At 38.5% G+C, this 25,958-nt stretch overlaps 2 protein-coding genes and 2 non-coding genes across 4 annotated transcripts in view; 2 read left to right on the top strand and 2 right to left on the bottom strand.

The window, feature by feature from the left end:
• The window catches only part of LOC134317121 (E3 ubiquitin-protein ligase SMURF2-like), a 98,664-nt gene extending 84,232 nt beyond the window's left edge, over positions 1-14,432 (bottom strand). The window contains exon 1 of the mRNA XM_062997827.1: positions 14,030-14,432. Within this exon, the coding sequence (XP_062853897.1) occupies positions 14,030-14,081 (52 nt within the window). The 5' untranslated portion in view covers positions 14,082-14,432. The remainder of the gene's footprint in view (positions 1-14,029) is intronic.
• A 1,192-nt stretch (positions 14,433-15,624) lies between these two features.
• On the bottom strand, positions 15,625-22,526 carry LOC134316552 (importin subunit alpha-1-like). The gene is made up of 11 exons (XM_062996947.1): positions 22,506-22,526; positions 21,511-21,585; positions 21,263-21,406; positions 20,537-20,616; positions 19,652-19,920; positions 19,447-19,541; positions 18,606-18,869; positions 17,654-17,887; positions 17,198-17,380; positions 16,441-16,590; positions 15,625-15,837 (listed from the first exon to the last, which is right to left on the bottom strand). Exons 2-11 carry the CDS (start codon positions 21,577-21,579, stop codon positions 15,748-15,750), a joined length of 1,578 nt encoding a protein of 525 aa, XP_062853017.1. The 5' UTR covers positions 21,580-21,585; positions 22,506-22,526; the 3' UTR covers positions 15,625-15,747.
• A 1,799-nt stretch (positions 22,527-24,325) lies between these two features.
• On the top strand, positions 24,326-24,398 carry trnar-ccg (transfer RNA arginine (anticodon CCG)). The gene has a single exon. It is a non-coding gene; the product is annotated as a tRNA-Arg (tRNA).
• A 439-nt stretch (positions 24,399-24,837) lies between these two features.
• On the top strand, positions 24,838-24,910 carry trnar-ccg (transfer RNA arginine (anticodon CCG)). The gene has a single exon. It is a non-coding gene; the product is annotated as a tRNA-Arg (tRNA).
• Positions 24,911-25,958: the final 1,048 nt, after the last annotated feature.

The raw sequence follows: 25,958 nt of genomic DNA, 5'->3' as shown, positions 1-25,958 counted from the left end.
TGTACAGACCACTTCGAGCAGCCGTTTTACACTCTGTATAGTTTATGAGGTTGATGGAAATATAAGGACCAGATGGAAGCCCACAGGACACTGAAAAAACAAGCCAAAGTCCTCACAGACAGTAACTGTACAAGAGGATTAAACCCAGGACCTTGAGAACTATCTTGCAGAGCCACACCCTACCTACTCTCTGTGTGCCACTGTGCTACTCATGAATGTGCCAGTATTAAGTGCAATGAGCATAAGACATTCGTTTACTTGCAAACCAGAAGGATGGACACCTGCTTTTGGGTTTCAAACATCCAGACCGTTAATAGTAGAGCTGAGATTCGAACTCTACAGCTCCAGCTCTGCAGATCTCAGAAGTGGTTGGCTACCGTGTTTTACTTCTGCACTACCTGAAAACCATACAGAACATATTGGCACGTACCAAGGAGCATGCTAATATTTTACAAAAGTAAAAAAAATTTATTTGAATTAAGTCTCTACTCATTTTTTTTGACTGCTCCTTCAGTAGGGATCACCACAGCGGATCAGTCTGGTGTGCATACTTGATTTGGCACAGTATTTATGCCGAATACCCTTCCAGACACCTCCGGGCTTGGGACCGGCACTAAGAGCGCACTGACAAGTGCACCTTGCAATGGCTAGCCACATGGTTGCAAAGCCAACCACGTCTGTGTAGACACCCGACTGATTTATAATTATAATATAAATTATACCATCTCAATCTACATTAATATAAACCAAAACCACAGAAAATATGTGAAAATGTTAAATATTAAATGTAAAAGAATACCACAAAGAAAGCAGGTATAAATGTGGAGAAATTATAACCCCTCCCCATATGTGAGAGACGACCCAGGGATGATTTTTTGCTTTGCTAAAAGTTGCGGTTGCTGCACAGGATTTGTTTATAAAAGTCCCTTATTAACACCAGGTGAAGGTTGATAAGAGAACCACAACAAAAGCAGAAGTCGACGTGCACATCTGTATAACCCAGCACTTTATCCACAGACGATCATAAGGTGTATTAGTTTCAGAACGGTTTGCAAAAACAGAGTTTCTGTAAAGTCAGCAAATAAAAACCGTGATGTCAAGTCCTGCTCTGTTGACTATTTTGCACATGAGAACCAAAATGACATCATCAAAAGAGTTCCAGCCATCAGACAGTCATGGAGAAAGTGAAACACGTACTTGTGTTATTGTTTACTGCAAAAATGTGTTTCCATCTGCCCGGGTTACAGCTTTACTTTATCCACACGCCAACTTCAACAAATCTGTCTGGTGGGACAGTTTTTTATATGTATGCAAAGCTAAATCATGTCAGAAGTGCCTCAGTAGAAACAAAATGCAATTTTTAACCAACCCTTTTTCACTCTACACCCCTTGTTAGTCCGGCCTATTTTTTTGCATTTTCCGCCTGAAAGACATACCTAGTTTCTAAGGCTTCTCATTCAGAAAGTTTATAAGATAACACAAAAATTATACTTCAGTGTTATAGAAAACCCTTTAAAGTATCAGAAAAACACAGCCAAATGCCATGATGTTATGTTACAATGATCAAATGATGACAAAAACACCCCAAAATGTAGGCGCTTTTTACATTTTTTTTTAAAGCCAAAGTTTCAGTGAGTATAAGTAGGACTGCAGGTCTGCAGACCATCTACAGAACATATATAGAGTTGTAGCCAAAAGGGTTTTCTGTCACAGGCCCAAATTTTAGACCTCTAACTCATTCTGATTTTGAGTTATTGCACCTGGAGTGGCATCACACTTTACTGCTCTCCAAAGCTTTCCATAGCTTTCTAACTGACAATAAACAGATTATACTGCAGATAAAATGTGTAAAATGCATTATTTATACTTTATAAAGTCATTATTTATAACATTTGAGTGTTTTTTGGAGTGATGAACTCTCACAGTGAGCCAGTAAGCGCTCCCTTCCCCCAGCGCACACACACATATAAAAACCGCTAGATTTGTAACAAAATACATGCAGCCGGTTGAACTTTTCACGAACTGAGTCGTTTAAATAGATTCACACTGTATTATCAGCCCTAAGAGAAAAGTTTGACTCACTCTACTGATTCAGAAGCACACATACCAGCGTGCGTAATGTGTATCCATGGTGACGGCTGGTGAAATACAGCTGTTTAGACTAATCCGAGAGGCTAAATGCAAAAAGTGGGGCGGGATATAAGCTGGTCCTCCAATCAAAAGCAAAATATGCTAATATTTTTGCATTTCTCCAATGAAAAACAAGTATTAGGTGGTGAGATGGATACTGTCTCTACATTGGCTGTAAAGGTATTGCGCAATCTCACAGCCAAACAGTGAACGCTATCTGTTAGAGGAAGGTTTTGTGATTACTGTGAGCGCTCTCTCATTATGATACGATCTGATATTCGCGTGTTATTGACTTATAAACTTATACAACATGCTTGCAACTATTCAAAATGGCCGCCGGTGTTTGTAAACATTTACAAAAAGTGGATTTTATCTGGAATGGAAGGACTAATGAACATAAATTTGGACTCAGATTGAAGATAAAATATCCAGGTATGTGCTGGTTTAGCTCTAATGCTTTTGTTTGATATACATTTGTCGCGGTGGTGTTGTTTACCGAGTGCTTGATGCATTGCATGCCATGCATTGATGGCAGAGCTTTATCAGATGTAAAACTTTTCTGTAATATTTTGGATGCTGATGTATTTGAAGTAAAACAAACAGCAGAAATGTGATGGTGAAGTTGTGCTGGCTTGTTTGGTATAAATGTTGTCGGTATGAAAGTAAGTACCGCAGTATAATATTACAAAATATAAAGGCTGTATTTCTGGCAGAAATTTTTCAGACCTACAATTCTTTTGTGTTTTTAAAAGAACTTATAAACAAAATAAGCTCAATGTTTACGTTGCTAAAAACTAGAGATTTTAAGCTATCAGAAGGTTCCTTGTTTACCATCAATGATATTTTGACGGTGTGACAGTATACAGAGAAACACAAACATAAAAATTCAAAGCCCGTTCACGGGCTAAAGACCACCATGGGGTTAAAGCTGCAATGGGGCAGCATCTGGTGCACTTGATGAAGTGGGTGCTGCACAGTAACATGGGTCCTGGTCACTCTCTAAGGAATTGAGCATGTTGTCCCTGTGACCACATGAATGTCCGCTGGGTTCTCTGGTTTACTTTTACTTTTTGGGTAGCACTGTCACCTCACTGTCTGAGTCATTTCTGTATGGAGTTGGCATGTTCTCCTCGTGTCCTCAGGGAGCTCCTGTCCCCACCTCCCACCCCAGTCCAAAGACATGAAAGTTAGATGGTGGTTGGACACTCTTATTCCATTAGGTATGAATCAAGTGAGAGAATATGTTACTTTTTACTCTTGTGATCAAGTGGTAATTCTACCTTTGCGCATAATGAATTAATAAATAAATAAATTAGCTAAAAAGGAATAATAAAAAAACGCCATAAAGAATCAGTTGGAATCGGTTTTATTCTGTTTGGAGACATGAAATTTGGGAGAAATAGATAAAATGCAGCAGTTGTATAATTAAGAGTTGAACAAAGCAGAAATCAACATGATCAACAAATTAACACAATTACACAAACAGACTTTCTAATAAAAATAGACTATTTACTAGGGATGCATCAATACCATTTTTTCCCAACCGAGTACAAGTACATGTATTTTTGTACTTGCCAATACCGATACCAATACCTATTGGATCAGATATCTGACATGCTAGAAAACTCGATCCAGTCACCGAGCAGTCGCCGAGCCGGTCGGATCGAGTTGTTGGATAGTTCACACTTAGCGATCGAGAGCCGAGTTTTGATCGCCGAGCAAACGCCGAGTTGCTCCCGAGCCGGCAAATCTAGCGCCGACCAGTCACCGAGCGAAAATCAGGGCAAAAATCGTGTAGTGTGAACTAGGTATAACGCAGCAACGTGCACTAGGCACACGGTATCGGATGTTTAGTATCGGAGCCTCGTTTGCGAGTACGAGTACAAGTTAATGAGCGCGGTATCGGGCAAATACCCGATACCAGTATCGGTACTCATGCATCTCTACTATTTACCTATTATGTATTAGATTAATTACAACGTTACGGACTTTTACGCTTACTCAGCTGCTAAAATCTCTGTCCTGCCCTGCAATGGATTACCACCCTGTCTAGGGTATTCTTGCCTAACGCTCAGTGTTTAAAACGATTGCTGGATAAATTAGTTGATGAAAATGCATTGAATTAAAACGTTACACTTGATCTTCTAAAATAACAATGTAAAGAGTAATTATTATACACCTACAGTCAATAAATATAATGGGAAACCATTATCAAGGTTATGTAAAAGCCAGCTGAGGACTATAAAGTGTGCATGGCTCAGCAGTCTAATGTGTTAGCCAGCTACCACAGAGGCTGCTACTGGCCTGACCAGGCTCTTATCAAACATAATTGTGCATGTCTGAGGGAGAAAAGATCGGAAAGGAAACACCCACAGAATTGTCCTTATTTAAGTAAATAACAGACTTATTAGAGAAAACATGACTCCATGCCATGGTGTTTTTGTCATCAAATAAATGCTCATAAATGCTCTTTTGTTTAAATGGGTCCTCAAAGACACACCACAAAATCTTTTTGGAAGTCTCACAGAGAACTGTATCACTTAGAAAGAGCCATGTTATGAACTCCAGGTGAATACCCCACCACTAGTGCAGGCCTTTCAACCATAGACAGCAAAGGTCGCAACTGCACAGCGGCAATATGCAAACAGCCTATTGCGCCTGTTTGAACGTCTGGCCAAGGACCATAGCACTGTCTGGGATCCAAACTTAAAAGATCTCTGCAGTGGTAGGCTAGCGGATTGGATGGCTGCACCACCTAAGCGCCCAGTGCTTATATGTCCAGGGTTTACATACTTTTGACCATATCGTTGTAATGTATAAAAATAAAGTGGAGCAGTAATATAATGAAGATCATTTAAAAAAAGTGCCAGACTGTTAATTTTATTTTCACAGTGTAATCTGCATATTCTTGAATGTGTTCAAGTACCTGAACACAAACTTAACTTTAAAGCACCAATTCTCAGCAATTACATTTACTGCTAAATGCAATAATATGGGACTGTTTGCCAGTCACCAGCACCAAAAAAAGAAAGAAACTGGACAGTAGGAGAAAGCACAGGCTTGTAGTGCAAGATCCTATTAGACAGTGTGTGAGCGTAATAAGTGTGGAAGTAATAAGGTCAGTCACTTGGCACGGTCAGACTAAACATTACAGCAGTGGATGTCTGGCTTTCCAAAAAACTTAAACTCAAAGGTGCAAATGAGAACAAAACTTCAGGTTAAAACCTGCTTGCTGAACCAATTAGGTTCGATTCAGTCAAACGACTTTCCTTTGCACAGTGGAAAGATTTTTTCACAGATTTGCCTGGAGGATGAGGAAGCCTGAGAAAACAAGCACTGTAAAGAACTGGAGGCTCACTTCTCAGAACACAACTAGCAGACTACAAGATTGCTACTTCCTTCAAACACAGTGGACGGCTATTACAGCACATTAGGAAAAAAACAGATGCAGCATTAGCAGTACGCTACACTGGTATAAATGATGTCACTAAAAACTATTTCCAGGTGTCCTGAGACACAGACATAAAAGATAAATGCAACAGGAGCAACACAGAAAACCCTGTCAGTGATTCGGAGGGGTGCACTGCCAACTGAACCCGATGAGTGCTGATCAGCACACACACCCTTTTGATAGTCCGAATAGAGAGGTCTTTCAGAGGCACAGAGCAAAAGAAGCCTATTGATCCACAAGAAAAGAGGACGTGTTGTAGAACTTCCCAGATACTGAGATTCAGCGCCTCGGAGAAATCTACTGTTCTTCTTCACATCTTCAAACATTTAATGGGGAAAATATTTTTCTTCCAGATAAATAACCAATCAGGTTGATTATTTATCTGTGTGCTTTTAAAATACATCAAATACATTACTCAAATTCTGAAGTACATACAGGTAGAGAGACTATTGTAAACAAATATGTAGACAGATTGATGGAGGGTCAGATATATGGATGAACAGATGAGAGGAGCATAAAAAGTACATATGATATTGAGTTACAAATCCCATTTATAGAAATTTGGTACACTTTCCAAAAATACAATAAAAACTGACTTCACATGAAACTTTGGATAACTAACTTTTCTGGGAATGGGGTAGTGTCCCAACTTTTCTGGGAATGCGGTAGTGTCCCAACTTTTCTGGAAATGGGGTAGTGTCCCAACATTTCTGCGAATGGGATAGTGTTCCAACTTTTCTGGAAACAGGGTAGTGTCCCAACTTTTCTGAAAATGGGGTAGTGTCCAAACTTTTCAGGGAATGGGGTAGTGTCCCAACTTTTCTGCAAATGGGGTAGTGTCCAAACTTTTCAGGGAACGGGGTAGTGTCCAAACTTTTCTGCGAATGGGGTAGTGTTCCAACTTCTGGGAACGGGGTAGTGTCCCAACTTTTCTGGGAACGGGGTAGTGTCCCAACTTTTCTGCGAATGGGGTAGTGTCACAAAATTTCTGGAAATTAGAGATATACTTTATTTGTCATATATACATGTACAGGTGTACAGTACAATGAAATTCTTTCTTTGCATATCCCAGCTTGTTTGGAAGCCATCGTACGGTGCCCCTGGAGCAGACAGGGTTGAGGGCCTTGCTCAAGGACCCAACAGTAGCAGCATAGCAGAGCCTGGATTTGAACCGCCAATCTTCCAGCTGATAGCCCAAAGCTCTACCCACTAGGCTACCACTGTCCACCGAGGTAGTGTCCCAACTTTTCTGCGAATGGGGTAGTGTCCCAACTTTTCTGCGAATGGGGTAGTGTCCCAACCTTTCTGCAAATGGGGTAGTGTCTCAACTTTTCTGGAAAGTGGGTAGTGTCCAAACTTTTCTGGGAATGGGGTAGTGTCCCAACTTTTCTGCGAATGGGGTAGTGTCCCAACTTTTCTGCGAATGGGGTAGTGTCCCAACTTTTCTGCAAATGAGGTAGTGTCCCAACTTCTGGGAATGGGGTAGTGTCCAAAATTTTCTGGGAATGCGGTAGTGTCCAAAATGTTCTGGAAATGGGGTACGTATTATAAAGCACAATAAAACAAGGTAAATTAGTCAAACAAATCTGCAACAGTCTTTCACTTCACAACTGGTATATACAGTGGGGTCAAAAAGTATTTAGTCAGCCACTGATTGTGTAGGTTCTCCTACTTAGAAAGATGAGAGAGGTCTGTAATTTTCATCATAGGTACACTTCAACTATGAAAGACAAAATGAGAAAAAAAAATCCAGGAAATCACATTGTAAGATTTTTAAAGAATTTATTTGTAAATTATGGTGGAAAATAAGTATTTGGTCAATAACAAACAAGCAAGATTTCTGGCTCTCACAGACCTGTAACTTCTTCTTTAAGAAGCTTTTCTGTCCTCCACTCGTTACCTGTATTAATGGCACCCGTTTGACCTTGTTATCTGTATAAAAGACACCTGTCCACAGCCTCAAACAGTCAGACTCCAAACTCAACCATGGCCAAGACCAAAGAGCTGTCGAAGGACACCAGGAAGAAAATTGTAGACCTGCACCAGGCTGGGAAGAGTGAATCTACAATAGGCAAGCAGGTTGGTGTGAATAAATCAACTGTGGGAGCAATTGTAAGAAAATGGAAGACATACAAGACCATTGATAATCTCCCTTGGGGTCAAGATCTCATCCTGTGGGGTGAAAATAATCATGAGAACGGTGAGCAAAAATCCCAGAACTACACGGAGGGACCTGATGAATGACCTGCAGAGAGCTGGGACCAAAGTAACAAAGGCTACCATCAGTAACACACTACGCCGAGAGGGACTCAAATCCTGCAGTGCCAGGCGTGTCCCCCTGCTTAAGCCTGTACATGTCCAGGCCCGTCTGAAGTTTGCCAGAGAGCATATGGATGATCCAGAAGAGGATTGGGAGAATATCATGTGGTCAGATGAAACCAAAATGGAACTTTTTGGTAAAAACTCAACTCGTCGTGTTTGGAGGAAGAAGAATGCTGAGTTGCACACCATACCTACTGTGAAGCATGGTGGTGGAAACATCATGCTTTGGGGCTGTTTTTCTGCAAAGGGGACAGGACGACTGATCCGTGTTAAGGGAAGAATGAACGGGGCCATGTATCGTGAGATTTTAAGCCAAAACCTCCTTCCATCAGTGAGAGCATTGAAGATGGAACGTGGCTGGGTCTTCCAGCATGACAGTGATCCTAAACACACCGCTCGGGCATCGAAGGAGTGGCTCCGTAAAAAGCATTTCAAGGTCCTGGAGTGGCCTAGCCAGTCTCCAGACCTCAACCCCATAGAAAATTTGTGGAGTCCGTGTTGCCCAGCGACAGCCCCAAAACATCACTGCTCTAGAGGAGATCTGCATGGAGGAATGGGCCAAAATACCAGCTACAGTGTGTGCAAACCTGGTGAAGACTTACAGGAAACGTTTCACCTCTGTCATTGCCAACAAAGGTTATGTTACAAAGTATTGAGTTGAACTTTTGTTATTGACCAAATACTTATTTTCCACCATAATTTACAAATAAATTCTTTAAAAATCCTACAATGTGATTTCCTGGATTTTTTTTTCTCATTTTGTCTCTCATAGTTGAAGTGTACCTATGATGAAAATTACAGACCTCTCTCATCTTTCTAAGTAGGAGAACCTGCACAATCAGTGGCTGACTAAATACTTTTTGGCCCCACTGTATGATTAATATTGGCACTAGGGTTAGGGTATCAGATGAGGTGGCGTGTTAGCATCAGGGTTCTGTGGGTAAGTGTTTAAATGTCGTCTTTAGTGATCGTCTGTGGGAGGTTTGCAGGTTTTGCATGTTTCTGCACAGGATTCTGCTGGGTACTTCAATTTCCACTTATTCTAATATAACCTGCACCTATATGTTATTGAGTGCAGGAGTGAGTCTGTGGTGTGCTGTGATGGACTGGTACCCTGTTCAGGGTGTATTCCTGTCTTGTTTCTAGTCAGGTTTGGGATCTACTGCCACTCAGTATAGAATAATCACTAAAGATGATTAAACAAACTGTTGTACAAAGCAGCAGAATTCAGGGTTTTGGTTTCTGACAGCCACATTCAAATCCTGACAGCTGGTGGTATTTGCCTGATGGAAAAAACCCACAATGTTTCTTTTCATTAATAAAAACCCTTCAGTTTACACCTATTTGGGGACAGACTGGTTCAAACTGTGTGTAATCCACCAAAAAATAGATGCCAAGTGAATAACGGCACACACATATTTCTGAGTGTTAGATAGATAGATAGATAGATAGATAGATAGATAGATAGATAGATAGATAGATAGATAGATAGATAGATAGATAGATAGATAGATAGATAGATAGATAGATAGATAGATAGACAGACAGACAGACAGACAGACAGACAGACAGACAGACAGATACTTTATTGATCCCGAAGGAAATTAAAGCCTCAGTAGCATAATATAACAAATAATTAACAGTACAAAACAAAACAAAAGCAAACAGAAAAGAAAAAATAGAACCGAGTATTTCTTGTGATTAACATAAAATGAATAACTGGTAACTGTAATGATGCATGAGGTATATTGCTAGTGTAAAAATTGAATAGTAATTAAATTATTAAATAGTAAAGTGACATGTGACAATATTGCACAATGAGGCCAATATAGCCATATATATACATATACACCCATATACATACATATTCACACATGCAAATACATACACATATACTGTATACTCATGTACACATATGCAAATACATACACACATATATACATATATACATACATATATATATACCCATGCACATGCATACAAGTGCATACAAGTACGTACACACATGGCTACACTAGAAACCCTCACTCTTTAACTACAGTCAGCTGTCCCTGCCTGGTGGAGTTGTAGAGACTAATGGCTCTGGGTACGAATGACTTTCTAAGCCTGTTGAATCTCAGCAGAGCCAACGACATGGCAGGGAGTCCGGACAAATGCAACTGGCTGTACATTGTTCGTTTGATTCTTAATGCTATGTCAGCTTCTATGGTTATTATTATTATGGCTGAATAAAAGGTTCCATCTATGAACAGTGAAAGTGGGGGTTGATGTGTTTCTTTATAGGAATTCATGAAAAGAACGCGGATAGATTGTTGCACCACATGAGCACCCATATTTCTAAAGCATCTGTATTTTGTTTATGCATTTTCTTCCCTTTTTCTCCCGACTTTTAGTGCGTCCGATTGCATCATGCTTCCTCTCTACTAATGCCGATCCCTGCTCTGATTGAGGAGAACAAAGCTAACCCACGCCCCCCTCCGACATGTGGGCAGCAGCCATATGCATTTTTTCACCTGCACTAGGCGAGTGCTAATGTGGATCAGCCCAGTGTATGGAGAGAGAGACAACCTGATTAACGCACTCCTTCCCCATCCCTGTGCAGGCGGCATCAATCAGCCAGAAGAGGTCGTAGTTGCATCAGTTACAAGGAGACCCTAGCCGGATGGCAGAGCTGAGATTCGAGACGATGTATTCGAGAGCCCAGCTCCGGTGTGCTAGCGTGTGCTTTACCGCTGCGCCACCTGAGTGGCCTAAAACAATCATTTTTAAAATATAGGTTGTTTATACAACAGTTAGCGATGCTGTTTTGCTTTTTTGTCAGTCACTATTAGAGCAATTCATAGCCAAATATTTTTCACAATCTCAGTACACACACATATTATCACAAAACTATTTTATGTTATCACACAGATATTCAGCCCATATTTTTCAGCTTTAGTCTGAGCAATGTGGATCTCATCGCTGCTCTTTCTGCAGTCAAAACAAACTTTCCCCCTCACAATCCTAAACTCCCTCCAGACACCAGTCTCTCACCAGCCAAAGGTTGTTCTGTCTCCTTAGATTTCAAAATAAAACTGAAATCCTTTTTCACAATCACTCCAGGAATAAATCTCCAAAGAGAACAAAAATACAATAGCATCCAGTCTTTCTGACAGCGTCTGATAACACAAGCAACCGAGGAAAAAAACCCAAACAAAAATCTGCAAAGCCATAACCACAGTACAGTAGACAGCACAGTTCAGTACAACATAGTATGGTATTTGAGACACAGCTTAAACATAACAACTGGAACACTTACAATAACATCTAACACTTAAAATGATTCACTATTTAGTAAACTAAACAGGTTGGCACAGCTAGTGAAATAAGTTTCACACAGAAACGTAGGTTTTGGAGACCTCGGTTTAATCCTGGTTTCATGTCACTGCCTATGAGGACACATGTTCTTTCCGTGTCTGTCTGGGTTTGCTCCAGGAACTCTGATTTCCTTCCATGTGGACTGGCTGCTCTACATTTCCAAGTATAAGTGAATAAGTTGAATGTGTGTTGCCATTTGTTAGGTTTGTGCCCAGTGTTTCTAGGGGGCCCTTACCCACAGTGACTCACGCTGCTGATAAATACTTAAGCAGCCAAAAGAAGAAAAAAAATTCAGTTACAAATAGTTTTGATTTCACTAAAGTTTATGATGCCAGAACAACCATGACATTTAAATAAAATATTCATAATTACTATGATAAGCTTATGGAGCTGCATATAGACACCTTGGTCAGTCCTGGAATATCCTGGAGTCTTCTTCTCAGTCTCCAGATTTAAATACCATAGAAAAAAATAGTGGGATTTTAAGAAAACAACTTTAGCACGAAAGCTATCAAAGCTCAATGAGTTGGAAGCTTTTGCACAAGAGGAATGGGTGAAGATTTCACAAGAGAGGTCTCAGAAGCTTGTTATCACTTAAATAAATCACTTATTAGAGGCTGTCAAGGCAAAAGGATGTTTTCTACTGAGGCTGGAGGTTGAATATTAGAGCTCATGGATATTTGTCAAGAGAACTAGACCTAGAGAACTATGAAAATTACTTGTACAGACCAATAAATATTCTTCCTCTGTTAACTGAGACTTGTTGAATATTTTCATTCCGTTCTACACACATCACCAGAATATCTATTAAAGTGAGGAGGTTTCTGAATCATTTTTCCTAACTATTATCGAATACTTCTGTATGTTTTAGGTTATTTACTGGACTTGAACTGCTTAAATATTAATAAAAACTAAAAGAAACTCAAAACCTTTTGACCAGTAGCGTGCATCAAACAATCGCTCTAAGTCACTTAACAATTCCACAAAACCTTTGCTGCTTTACAAACCATAAACTAATACATGGTCAAGTTTCTCGATCAATATTAACCAGTTTTGTGTGACTTTAAAGGATTTTTCAAGGTTGTTTAAAATTTGAATTAAGACTTTTATAAATGACCACATAATGAAACGGACAAACTAAGTGCCCAAGCCTTCCAACAATTTCTTAATAAAGTCTCTTTGCTAATCAATAATGGAGAGAGGATTCTAAACAAACAAGCTGCTCAAGCTGTTAAGGACAAGTCTGTTCACACAACTATACAGTGAAGCTCTAAAGTTAAATCTGTCCATATAGCTTATATAGTGTTGCTACACAGAGTGGTTTATATGGAGCTAGTTTTTGGATGTTCTTGTATAATAAGTTCTGGTAAGTTGGGCGACGGTGGCATTTGAAATCAGTCTGAATAACTTCTGATGGGTATTAGGAATCAAGTCTAAATTGTGCAGTTAGTAAATATATCCCTGAATGCATACGTTTCTAATATAAAAAGTGACAAGAGTTCCAGCATTCACAGTCATACACACTGAAACACTTTAATGACCTCAATTTCATACAAGTTTGTGTTTTATAACTTTTCCCTCTGAATGGATTTCTTTTCATTTTAAAGGTTTTAGATTTTGTTTGCTAATTTTTACTGGTTAGTTAGAAAACATTAAGACTTGTTTATGCAATTTCAGGCAAAAGATTTATTTCCGAATACTTTTGTATGTTTTCAGGTTATTTACTGGATTTGAACTGCTTAAACATTAATAAAAACTAAAAGAAAATCGAAACCTTTTGACCAGTAGCGCACATTAAACAATCGCACTAAAACACTTAACTATTCCACAAAATCTATTAATATTAACCAGTTTTTGTGAATTATAATTGTTTTTTCAAGGTTGTTTAAAATGAGACCTTTAATAAAGTCGACATAATGACCTTCCAACAATTTCTTAATTAAGTCTCTATGCTAATCAATAATGGAGAGAGAATTCTAAACAAACAAGCTGCCCAGGCTATTAGAGCGTTTGTTTACACAAATATACAGTGAAGCTCTAAGGCTGAATAAAGTAATCTGAATATATAGATTATATAGTGTTGCTACACAAAGTAAAGAAGTTTTTGGATGTTCTTGTATAATAAGTTCTGGTAAGTTGGGTGAAGGTGGCATTTGAGATCATTCTGAATAACTTCTGATGGGTGTTAGGAAGTCTAAACTGTGCTGTTAGTAAATATATCCCTGATACATGTCTAACATAAAAAGTGACAAGAGTTCCAGCATTCACACACTGAATTACTGTTAATGACATCAATTTCATACAGGTTTGTGTTTTATAACTTTTTCCTCTGAGTTGTTTTGTTTTAATTTTAAAGGTTCTCCAAAACATTGTTATACAATTTTTGCTATTTTTATTTGTCAATTAGAAAACATTAAGACTTGCTCATGCAATTCCAGACAGAAAATGATAAAATCACTAAGAAATTGAATGGGTTGGACATGTTTTGAGGAGTAGTAAATAACTTTTATTATTACTGTGTGTTTGCTTTGTCTTACTTTCTCTGGGTGATGAAATTAAACAACCTGCTTAAAACTGCTGTGCTGTGCTTTAATTATGTAAAATCAATAAAAATACATTAAATAGCTTGTACGCCTATGCATACCCACCTTAATAAGACTTTGAATGACTATCATGTATTGACAAGTATTAATTTGTCATTAAACCACATATTTATATCTCTATAAAACTGCTAATAACACAGAAATGTAAATGTTTGGCAGCTCTTACCTGTCAGGCGCAGTTTGACTGGACCATTTTTCCTCGCCCCTTGGTTGGACATTCCCTTTATATTCCAGCTTGACGTTACTATGTTTTTACTAAAATATCTAACTAGGTGAACAAACTTATTTTGTAAAAGTAAAAGTTCTTGGTTCTTGTTTAGCTTCAGCTTGTACAGTCCGGTCAGTGAGACAGTGAGAGAGAAGCCAGTGAAGACGCCGCATTACTCTCCGGATGGGTTTTAACCCACAAGTATTTCTGACAAACTTTCCAAAATTCTTCCTAAAACTCAGTTTTACATTCTAATATGTATCCTATTTTATAAACCACACTAGTCTTAAAGTTTGTGGACGCGGTAGTCAATCCTGCTGCTCCATAGGAAGACGCCGCTGCGTTTGGACAAACCACTTTATTTTTGTTCGGAAAGAGAACTTGTACACAGCCAACGTCTATTAAACCAGAGGCGGTGTTCCAATTAAGTACGTGATACACTACGTAGGACGCAGAACCCCAATCGTTTCCATACTACGCAGTGCGCATAAGTAGGGTTTTGGAAGACGTTTAGTATACACACCTTTTCGCCCTAAAAAGATTAACCGCGACACCACATGGTAACAATTCGAATTGCAACAAACTCTTGTATACAGCAATGCATTTCTTCATCTTTAGTAAGCGCTTAATCGTGGTCAAAGCCGCGGTGTATTCGGCGCTACACAAAACACAGGACAAAAAACACCCTAGACTAAGCAGCAGTTGTTTGCAGGGCAACACACTTGATTTGATCACTTAATTAAATATAGGGCTTATTAAAGCAGCCAGTCCAACTCATGTTTTAGGTAAAAGCCAACAGTAATCATAGAGCAATTCCTCACACTGACCAAAAGCAAGATTTTTAAAAACACGGGGAAGGTGAAAAAGAAATACCCTTTAGTTCATGTGTACACGGGTAATCCACTGATGGATTAGGGCCATGTCCATGGTGTATCCATTTCTCCAAACTTCTAGTGATCTAAATTACCATTTGGTGCAAACCTAAATGTGCAAGTGCATGATGCCTTGACATTGACTGGTATCCTGACCAGAACTGTATTTCTCAGGACCTAAGTTGTTGTGTGGCATTCACTCTACTAGCTACATAACCAAGTGTGTAGGATATTTAAAACATTCCTTATGTATTCTCAGTAACCTGATCAGAATTGTGGTGGGTTCAGGAAACAATGGGTACAATTAATAACACTGGGTGAAAATAAATTTAGGACATGGTCAAGTTTCATTACAGGGCATCACACATACTCATCCATTTGCTTATTCATATCTAGTAGAAATTAAGATAGCCAAACCACCAATCATGTATATGAACATTAGAAAATAACTAAAATATCTGGAAAAAAAACCAACCAGGTACAGGAGTTTTAACTATTGTTTTAGTGATTTAAATTATGCCAGTTCTAGCAATGAATTTAAGCAATCTAAATGACAAAATTGGTCATTTGTAATCAAACAGACCTGCATGTTGGAAACCGACTGGCATTATGTTTATAATGAGCATATCATGATGTTTCCATTCATACACAATGTTATAATGTGTAAATCAAACAACATCGTTCATAATAAAATATTTATTTACAGGGTTGGAGTAAAAAGAGCATGTCTTTATATACAAAACTTGCATAAAATGTTTATAACTGTATAAAAAGTAAGGTGGAGTGGTAGAATGAGAAAGTGTTTTAGAAGTCGAAAGTGCTTTGGTTATCAGCAATCTGGAAGGCAAAACCATCACTGTGAGCTTCAGGAGCCACGCATTGATCCTCTTCATCCTGATAAAAGGTCAAGATTATTATTACTTAAAACAACATCATTAATACACTTTAATAATCAAATGATACTGCAGTACTCTAATATGCCAGCCCACCACTGCAGAGAGATTAAGTATCAGCGGTGCTACCAGCCTGATCAGTCGCTCTACAGTCCCAATCAACCATGTCTGAGGAAGGGAAGTTCAGAAAGGGTTTCCCCTTATTGCCACTGCAAGACTATTCTATCTAGTCAAGGCACCAGCATTAGTAGTGAAGGAACACAAAAGGCATATGATCCTCCATACAGAGTATGGCTCTCTGGTTAGTGTAAAAGAAGGTGACATGACAGGGGAGGTAAGGGTGCTGATCTGAGTGGTGCAAGTGGCAAAGAAGTTGTAATGTTTGTTCATGTGATCAACAAACTTTAGGCCAGTTTAAATGTGGCCAATGTAAAGCAGAGGCTCTTAATTACACACAGCCTTTAAGCATATTGTGATGTAAATCTTATTTTTTATGTTCTTGGACAATGAAATGCGTTCCACTTATTCACTATCAGAAAAGAAAGAGCTGCAGAAATTGCAGGGACAAGTCTGTTCAATCTTTTCACTATGACTGAATGCTCACCTCTTCTGAGAAGTATTTCTCTATGAGGTTGAGTGCTGCTTTGTAGACCATCTCATTCTCATGAGCTTGCAAAGCTTCAATCCTGTCCAGTCCTCCACATTCCTCAATCATCATACAAACCTTCTCTGTCTCAGACATCTTATCTGCAGCCTGCAGATCAACAAACAGTACACACATTACAAACAGATCAACATTGTTATGCTCTGTACAGTATAAAAAAACAAGTATTCAATCCCTTTGTGGTTATTTGCTATACTTCATCTACCTCAGTTTTTTTCTTAGGAACATATGGACAAATATTGTGTATTTATTAGGATAAACAAAGATTGGATTAAAAAAATACTCTAACACTATTAAAATGTACACCCATATTATGTAAAAAGAAGTAGCATTAACTTCTTTCCATTTGGCTGTTCTCATTTTTAGGGGTCGCCACAGTGGACCGTTTGCACACCTGATTTGGCACAATTATTACAGCAGATGCCGCTCCTGACACAACCCTACTCTGACACAACACTTTTTCTGTCCGTCCTACCTACCTACCTACCTACCTACCTACCTACCTACCTACCTACCTACCTACCTACCTATTATCTACCCACTCACACACACACACGTCAGGACAATGGTCAGATAAAACCCAAGTTCTTATTGATTTAACCTACAGCAAACAAGCAAGCTTATCAAAATGCAACCATGATGTATGCTGATGGTTAGTGTTCTTAGACGCTAGATGTGGTGTCCAAAATGCACATACCATGAAAATATTAGAAATGGCGTCCAGGATGACCATGATGGTCTTGCTCTCGTTTACTGAGAGAAGGTTCAGAAGAGGGCTGATGACTCCAGACTGAACCAAATACGCCACCTGCTGCACCGTACCCCCACTGGTGTAATTGGTGATGGCCCACACAGCCTCTTTTTGAGTCCTAAAGTCACCCTGTAAAGAAGAAAATACAGACGAACCTTGAATTCTAATTGTACATTTGCGCTGCAACAGAAAGACGAACAACTGTTCTTATCAAAAGCTAAACTGTGAGTAATAATTCAGGCATGCAGTTTACTCAAAGCTAAACCCATAGCTTAATTTACAGTTGTACAGCTGTAAATTCAGTTGTACAATTTTTCTGTATCAGTATTAACTCTGTGAAAATATGTCTTCTCTCATGTGCTTTTGGGTTAATAAATATTTGATAAATTGCTAAAGTCTTACCTGCTGCAGCACCTCCACTAGCAGTGGCACCAGACCAGCATCAACCACCTCCTGGATCTGCGAGTCTTTCCCAGCCGTGATGTTGGACAGCGCCCAAGCCGCCTCTTTTTGAATGTTGTTTTTCGGGTGTCGGAGCAAAATTGGAAACAGAGTCAATGCACCGGCATTTAGAACCCTCTGAGTCTGCTCATCTGTACCCGTCACGATATTTCCCAGTGCTCGCAAACATGGAGTCTGGGGAATTTACAAATACAAAAGTGTCAGCAAAAAACTGGGTGACAACACTGATCATCAAACAGCCACCATATGCACTAGTTAAAATCTAAAAGGTTACGCACATCTGTACTTTAGGACGCATCAGCTGTAATGTAGGGATAAACACTCAGGGACTCAAGAGTAAGTATGGTACACCGTGCTTTGTGCTGACCATAATACAGTGTATTTGATAAATAAAAAATGTATTTAAATCGTGCCTCCCTGTGTTCACTGTGCACACCCAACTGTCTTCGTAAATCGTATCTAAATTTAACATCCTACTTTAACTTTGATTGTCTTTTCATTGTCTTTTTAATGACGTGGAATTGTTATTGCAGCTTTAATTTGTGACATTCCAACAAAGTTAGGAATTTCCATTTGCTAGTATTCAACTAATATTTAAGCAGCGTAGTTAGTTACTAATAAAACACTAAGAAAACAGACTCAAAATGAAAAATGTAATGAAATGGTAACAAAATGATTAACTAAATAATCCATAATTCAACAGACGAATCCAAATGTAGCAACATTAAGATCATCTGTTACTGCCAGCTTTAACTAGTATTGCGGGGTCTGGTAGAATTTATGCAAATTCTTGTGATCGCAGAATCTTAAATACCTAAAGGCACTGAAATAATGATTCAGTCTAGGATCTACGTTCAGCTCTAATTGAGAATAATGTGATAATGTTTCGTACCATGATGGCTATGTCTGAGCAAGCAAGCAGCTGGACGAGGCGAGGGTGAACGCCAGCCTGCAGCACCACCTCAATGCGCTCGTTAGGACCGTCTGTGAGGTAGGAAATGGCCCAGCACGTATCGGCCAGCACCTCAGCATCTTCATAGTAAAGAAGTTTTAGCAGAGCTGGCAGCATCTGCTGCACTGCAGCCAGGGGAGGAGCCGGGTTCTTATTCCTGCAGAGGTTCGACAGAGTCCACGCCAAGTTCCTCAGGTAACCCAGCTACAGTCAGGTGGAAAAAATAAAGATAGAGTTTGGTAAGGACAGGGGTATAAAGAGTTTAATCAGGCTAATAATGTATGGTCTGATTAGTACAAAATAAACAATAAGGCTTTTAGTCAAAGATGTTCCTAGTAAGACATTCATGCAAACTTATATTGTTCTTGATAACATTCCTGCAAACATATGTAAATTGCATTCTGATAAAATGGCATTAATGGCAACAAAAAGTGAGAAAAACATCTGTGGCTGAAATTTACCATAAAGGCAAAATAATTAAATACAATAAAAATACAATTAAATACAATAATTAAAAATGCAGAAACGCTTCCTGCTATTAGGAAAGGTTTCATGCCATTGGGAGTGTATATTGAAAGCAATATATGCTGCTAAATACATATCAGTATATGCAGCCAAGGTCATATAATTCAACTGCTATCTGCTTTCTGTAAAGTAGTGGAATTTATGCATTCACTGAAGCACATAAAATGAAATGCTTTAATAAATATAAATGAAAAATAATACCAATAATGCCACTGCACTGCATTCAATTAGATACAAATAGATTTGTAGTACTTACAGTGAAAACAGACAGATCGGAAACAGACAACAGTGCAAGCAGGGGCTCAATGGCGCCATGTTTGATTACTTTGTCCCTGTACGCAGAACCATCACCTTAAAAAGAGCCAAGACAACCTTGATTAAAAACAAGTAACTGCTTTAGCACCTACTGAGGTGATGCATCCATTCTACCTGTCTCTAACAATCATATGATATTTCCTTACCAGCAATATTACCAAGGGCCCAGATGGCTTGCTCGCTGACATGAGGATAAGGAGACATGATTAGGGTGATGAAGGCTGGAATGGCACCAGCATCCACTACAGCCCTTGTGTGGTCTGAGGTGCCAGAGGCGATGTTGGTAAGGGCCCAGCTAGCTTCGAATTGGATGGGAGGACAGTGGGAGAATGCAAGAAAGTTTACTAATGCAGTGATCAAACCTGCATCTACAATGGAGTCAATAGGAGGTTGTTTTTCTTTGGACAGCAATTTCCTGTTGGGTGAAAAAAAACAATATATACAGCATTAAATCAAGGAAGATTTTATACAGCACAGTTTAGGACCCAATTACACAACACCATTGGGTTATTGAATACACAGCATACTCACACACAGTGGCCAAAGAAAAATATAAAAGAGAGCTAAGAGGTAAAACAATGCCAAACATGGACTTATTGTGTCCGCACAAAGCTCACTTGATCAATAAAGATCAAGTGAGCTTTGTTGCTTAAAAATGTTCTAGAGCGTATTCATATGATGATGTGTCTTGACATTTAGGCACTTTATGGAAAATAGGGGTTTGTTTGGGTCTTACTGTTTATACGGTGACTTAAAACATGTAAAAAGGGGCTAGCATTCAAACAGTGATGTAAATAAATATAAAAAGGCCATTAATTTATAGAATGGTAGGCCAAAAACAAAGTTAAAGTATTAATGCACAGGCCCAAGGAAATTTTTATTGGGCCCTAGTGTGTAAGAAAAAGCCCAAAGGAAATGTTGAATGGGGCCAAAAAGTTTATCTTAGGTCAAAAAGCCCAAAAACAAAATATGTGTAAGCATTTAAAGAGTGACAGGAGCAATAATCATCTCATAGATACAATGTCTTATACCTTGCAGCTTGTGTGGCCTGTAGCTGTTGATCCAAATTTTCGCTTTGTACACCATTGACAATCTCTTCAACACTCCAATGCTGGGAACACAAAATGAAAAAAGTTACAGACAAAAACTGAGAAAAGACTCACAATGTTAGGACCAAGGACATGGATTGGATTGGCTGGTCAGGTAAAGTTAGATAGCCCTGTTTCACTACCGCTTTATCCTGGTCAGGGTAGTGGTGGGTCCAATTAATTCGGCAAAAGACAAAAAACACTCTGGACAGATTACACACTCACACTAAGGGCAATTTCTAGTACCTCCGATTGGCCTGACTACATGTCTGCAGGACGTGTGGGAGGAAACCAGAGCACCCAGAGAAAACCTACATGGACACAAGCAGAACATGCAAACTCCACACAGACAGGACCTTGATCACCCAACCAGCTGTGAGATTCAATTCAAGATGAACTTTATTGTCATTTCACTGTACACCAAGATGTATAGAAAAACTAAATTACAAGCATTCGGTTCATCTTAAAAACACCGCATATTTAAAATAAACAGCATATATAAAATGAAGGATATAAAATGTAAACGACAGAAATAGGTATATCAACAGCGCTATCCACTGCACTACCGAGCTGCCCTAACGTAGCATTGAAATTAATTATTTTTAAAGACCTGATTCATGAATATTTGTTAACTTTGTGGAGTTTAACTGTAAATGTCACATTTTGTACCTGTGCATTTTGATTTTGTTCTTGGAGTGTAGAAAATGAGGCATCATCTGGCAAACAGCTCACATTCCTTCGCTTCAAAATCTGCTCATCCTTCTTTGCTTTTCTGAGCTCCACATTGACCTCTATTCTCCTTCGCCTTAACTCCTAAAATAAAAAAAAATATATATATATATAAATAAGTAAGACTAAGCATCTCAACAAATAAAAGCAAACAAAGCTTTAAATGTGTAGAAATGCAAGTAACCTACATTTGCATCTTTTCCTTTATTTTTGAACTGATTTAAACGAGCACTACAGTCACTGGTGGAGGCTGACATTTTCTTCTGTAGAGGTACAGAACAGAAATAATGTTAGTGTTAATGTTAACACATTATCAAGCAATATATGGTTGGAGTAAATCTAACAAGGCACATCAGCCAGGTAACAATATCCATCACTGTAAAATATGATGGTGGTGGCATCATGATATGCTTTAAGGGAGAGAGGAATGAACATGTGTTTAGGATGATTAAAAAATACAACTGTGCTCAGTACAGACAAATCTAAGCTGAGAATCTTAGAGACGACAAATGTAAGTTGGGTTGTCTTTTATTAAGTTAGTTAGCCAAAGCAACGCAGGATAAGTATGAAATGAACACTGATCTCCATGAGTAGTGCAGTCAAAAGTCCTGATCTTAACACCATCGAGTATCTGTGGTGAGACCTTAACCGCTCCCAAATATTCTGGCCAAACTAGCTGTTAAAATAAATTAGCCAAAGTAAGCTAAATAATTATGGATATGGCTTTTAAAGTAGATTTTTTCTATATTTCTTAATAAGTGGGGTGTTGAATTTAAAATCTTATTTGTGTCAAATCACAAATAAGTTTAGTACAATACTACTGTAAAGGAATTCGAGACCAACGTTTAAATCCCACATTGCACCCTATAAAGTACACTACAATGAACTATTCACAAATGGATTTAAGCGTTACATAGACATCCTATATAGTGAACTGTGAATGCTTTGGAATTGGATTGAAATACAACCCGTGTTACCCTCAGATTTCCGGGCAAATAATATGTAACATTAGCTCTGTTAACCATGCGGTCTAGTTAAAATAAAACGTTTTAATTTCTGTTATTAAAACACCATGAATGATTTCGCTACCATGTTGTTTAAAAGATTTGAAGCGCTGTCGCATTTTTTACTGGTTGTTTAGATTCAAATATAAATATTTTGTTACCCGGCATTTCCTACTTACCAGCTTCCTCGCTCAGATATCAAGAGCGTCACTTGGTAGGCGGGTACTCCCCGGTCTACGACAAAAGCTGATTGGCCATCGTAGAATACTCAAGACTTTGATTGGCTGTCTGAAACAATGACACGCGTTTCTATAGGAACAGCCTATTGTCGCGAGAAAATGTGTGATCTACTATGGCTTTTCCGCATTTATTCAGTGAGTCATATCAAATGACTCGGTGTATCATCTAGAGTCGTTTTATTCGGCTCCGAAAATACTTTTCGTTTGGTAATTTAGCCAAGGTTAGAGATATTATATATCCATAATTATATAACACTGTAATCAAATAATATGAACATTTATTAACTACAGAATATAATACAGATAGACATTTCAGTGGGGTGTGCAATACATGTGAACCAAGGACAGTTGTTGACAGTGTTGTTGTTCAAAGACTATTTGTTTATTATGTCATGGATATGCTTTGATTGATTAATTAATTTATTAATCCATGAATACATTGCCGTGTGGCCCACACTTTTACACTAATAATCTATTTTCAACGACGGCGTATTAGGGCCACTGTAAAAAATAATTTTAAGTTTTGACTTAGAGAATAAAGTCGTTTAAGTTTCGATTTCGAGATAAAAGTTGAAATATTATGAGAATAAAGTTGAAATATTATGAGAATAAAGTCAAAATATTATTAAAATAAAGTCGAAATTATTTCGAGATTAAAGTTTAAATGATTATGAGAATAAAGTCGAAATATTGTGGCCAAAGAGTGTGCAGCCGTCGTAGGATTGTCAGTTCAGAGAAGCACGGGTCTCAGTACCTGGATTGGCACACAAGCGCTGAGGGCAGCCTCCAATGTTACTGTGGTTATCCAATAACCCGTGATTATTTTTGTGTTTGTTTGTATTGTACGCTTCCATCCACTTGACATGACGACTAAACCCGTCAATGCAACCATTCATAGCGATGCCATACGGCTTTAGTTTATCGTACGAGTCCATAAAGCCTCGGTTGAAGTACTGGAGACGACCCAGACGTCGAGCACAATGGTGGCGCACGTTCTTCTAAATAAACACAGTTTATTGCAAAGCCGTTTCAGCATCCTTACACTAATAACAAACTGGTGCTGATGTGCCAGGAGAAACTGATACGAAAGTATAACTTTACCAAATCATGAACATCACTCATTTAACACAAGGAGGTTGCTATGGCCATAATATTTCGACTTTAATCTCAAAATCACTTCAACTTTTATCTTGTAATCCTTTCAACTTTAATCTCGTAATTATTTCGACTTTAATCTTTTTTTTCCCCCTTTCTCCCCTTCTTCGAATTACATTATAAATACGTTTATTTACAGTATTTGGCAACAAAAGTGTCTATAAACTCAAATCTGATTCAACCTTCATATAAACAAATAGGAAAAACACAAGAGCAATGATGGTTTCCATATATGAACGCTTAAAAACTGGTCTTTACAACCGCGAAGATAAATTAGATGGTCAAAATAATAATGATAATACACATTTATGCATTCATTAGTTTAGCAGTAATTCCTTCTTAAAGTAAAATCGCCCCACCGCCTGAATTGACTCGGATTTTTTACCTTGAGTGAACTCTCAGTTTTCATCTAAATGAGCCGACTCGATGAATCGACTCGTGAAAAAAAATACTAGCGTATTGCGACAAAGCTAATCAGAAACAATTCACACCTTGCTCTTATCAATGTCTAATCAGTAAAGCTATTATTTGTACCAATTTTGTAATAGAAACATTCGCTTTTAACGATTATTCAAAAGGTGCATTTCGGCATATGGGAACGTGATGACCCAGTGGCCTAATGGATAAGGCATCAGCCTCCGGAGCTGGGGATTGTGGGTTCGAGTCCCATCTGGGTCGAGCAGGTTTGGCTTCTTTTAAGTTTAGAAGTACACAAATATACTCTCACAAAGTGGAGGTACTTCATTAGGTAAACCTATGTACAATCGTTGATCATTTTGTTAGCCAAAGCAGAGGAGCAGATGCTTAACAGCACTTTGTGGATTACTGACTGTAGCCCACCAGAGGTTTTTATTCAAAGCAACTTTGTCACAAGTTTAATAAAGAAACAGGTCAGGGCAGAAGATAGGCCAGTCTAGATCTTTAACCCATGACTCAGTGGTGTTTTAAATAATCAGCTTGTACTTTACTTTGCACATATAGATCCAAAACATTTTGATACACGGGCATGTTTACAACTCAACTGTCTGGGATCAGAGATTGCGCTTCGTAATATGCCACATGTTTAAATAAAAAAGTTTCTGGTCTGGACTGAAGATAGGCCAGCTCCTGAATATATGACCCAGTGGCCTAATGGATAAGGCATCAGCCTCCGGAGCTGGGGATTGTGGGTTCGAGTCCCATCTGGGTCGTTCAATGTTGGCCTCTTTAGTTAATGAGTGTATAAATACACTCACCAAGTAACACATTAGGTACACCTAGGTACCGCCATTAAACCAAAACGGCAACCTGAATCCCCGGAGAAAAACCCACATGGACGCAAAGGCAACCTGTGAAACCGCTCACGTACCAGAGGCAGGTTTCAAACCCAGATTCCCAGGGCTCTGGAGCTGTGCAATCCTACATTATCCATTATTTTGACATCATTAGATCACTGTTAGATGCAATGTTAGACGCAAGGCAGGAACACATCCTGGACATAGAAGAACATAAATTCATCACTCCTTATAATCAGTAAGTGGAAGTGGTGTCTGCTTCAAAATCCTCTATACAAGCAGGTAATGATCAGAGCTCTTTTCTATCTAATACTTGCTGCAAATCAACATTCAAGCATACACAGTCATGTTTGTGATTTAGTCACTGTAAATGTGGTGTTTCTGTTGTATTACACATGTATATTCAGCTTATATTAGTTTAACATACATAATACACATGATGTAGGACCAGAATACAAACTTCAGTTACCAACTAATGCAAGATACTGATGCTTCAACAACGACGTAAATTTCTGTAATGTCCAGTAGGGGACAGTGACTGACCACTATTTATTCAGTAGTTAGATGGGTGTGTGATAAATGAATGAATTCCTACTGACTGCTGATTGAGCTAAACAAGGGTAGAATTAGTGCTAATGTGTTACACATATGTTGGGATTATTTAAGATTTAATATTTAGGATATAATTAAGATTTCAAGACTTTCATAGGAATACTAAATTAAAGCATACAAAAATAAGACTTTTAGCCTGAATTAAATGAAGTAAAGACAAGACAAGATGTTTAATGTTTTAAATGATCAACTTTACAGATTTTCTGCACATGTTGATAAAAGGGCATGTCTACAACTCAGTTGTAGGCCTAATGGATAAGGTATCAGCCTCCAAAGCTGGGGATTATAGGTTTGAGTCCCATCTGGGTTGTAAGTTTATTAGTGCATAAATAAACTCTCATCAAGCACCTTA

Source organism: Trichomycterus rosablanca, chromosome 6 (assembly GCF_030014385.1).
Source record: "Trichomycterus rosablanca isolate fTriRos1 chromosome 6, fTriRos1.hap1, whole genome shotgun sequence".
NCBI classification, from domain to species: Eukaryota; Metazoa; Chordata; class Actinopteri; order Siluriformes; family Trichomycteridae; genus Trichomycterus; species Trichomycterus rosablanca.
This window is presented reverse-complemented; position numbering and strand designations above follow the sequence as displayed.

Excerpts from the sequence above, each read along its gene's own strand:
- LOC134316552 (XM_062996947.1), bottom strand. The coding sequence starts at position 21,579 with ATGTCAGCCTCCACCAGTGACTGTAGTGCTCGTTTAAATCAGTTCAAA. Across the intron at positions 20,617-21,262 it reads AACAAAATCAAAATGCACAG|CATTGGAGTGTTGAAGAGAT; the intron begins GTACAAAATGTG and ends TTGTGTTCCCAG. Across the intron at positions 17,381-17,653 it reads TAGTGGAGGTGCTGCAGCAG|GGTGACTTTAGGACTCAAAA; the intron begins GTAAGACTTTAG and ends TCTTCTTTACAG.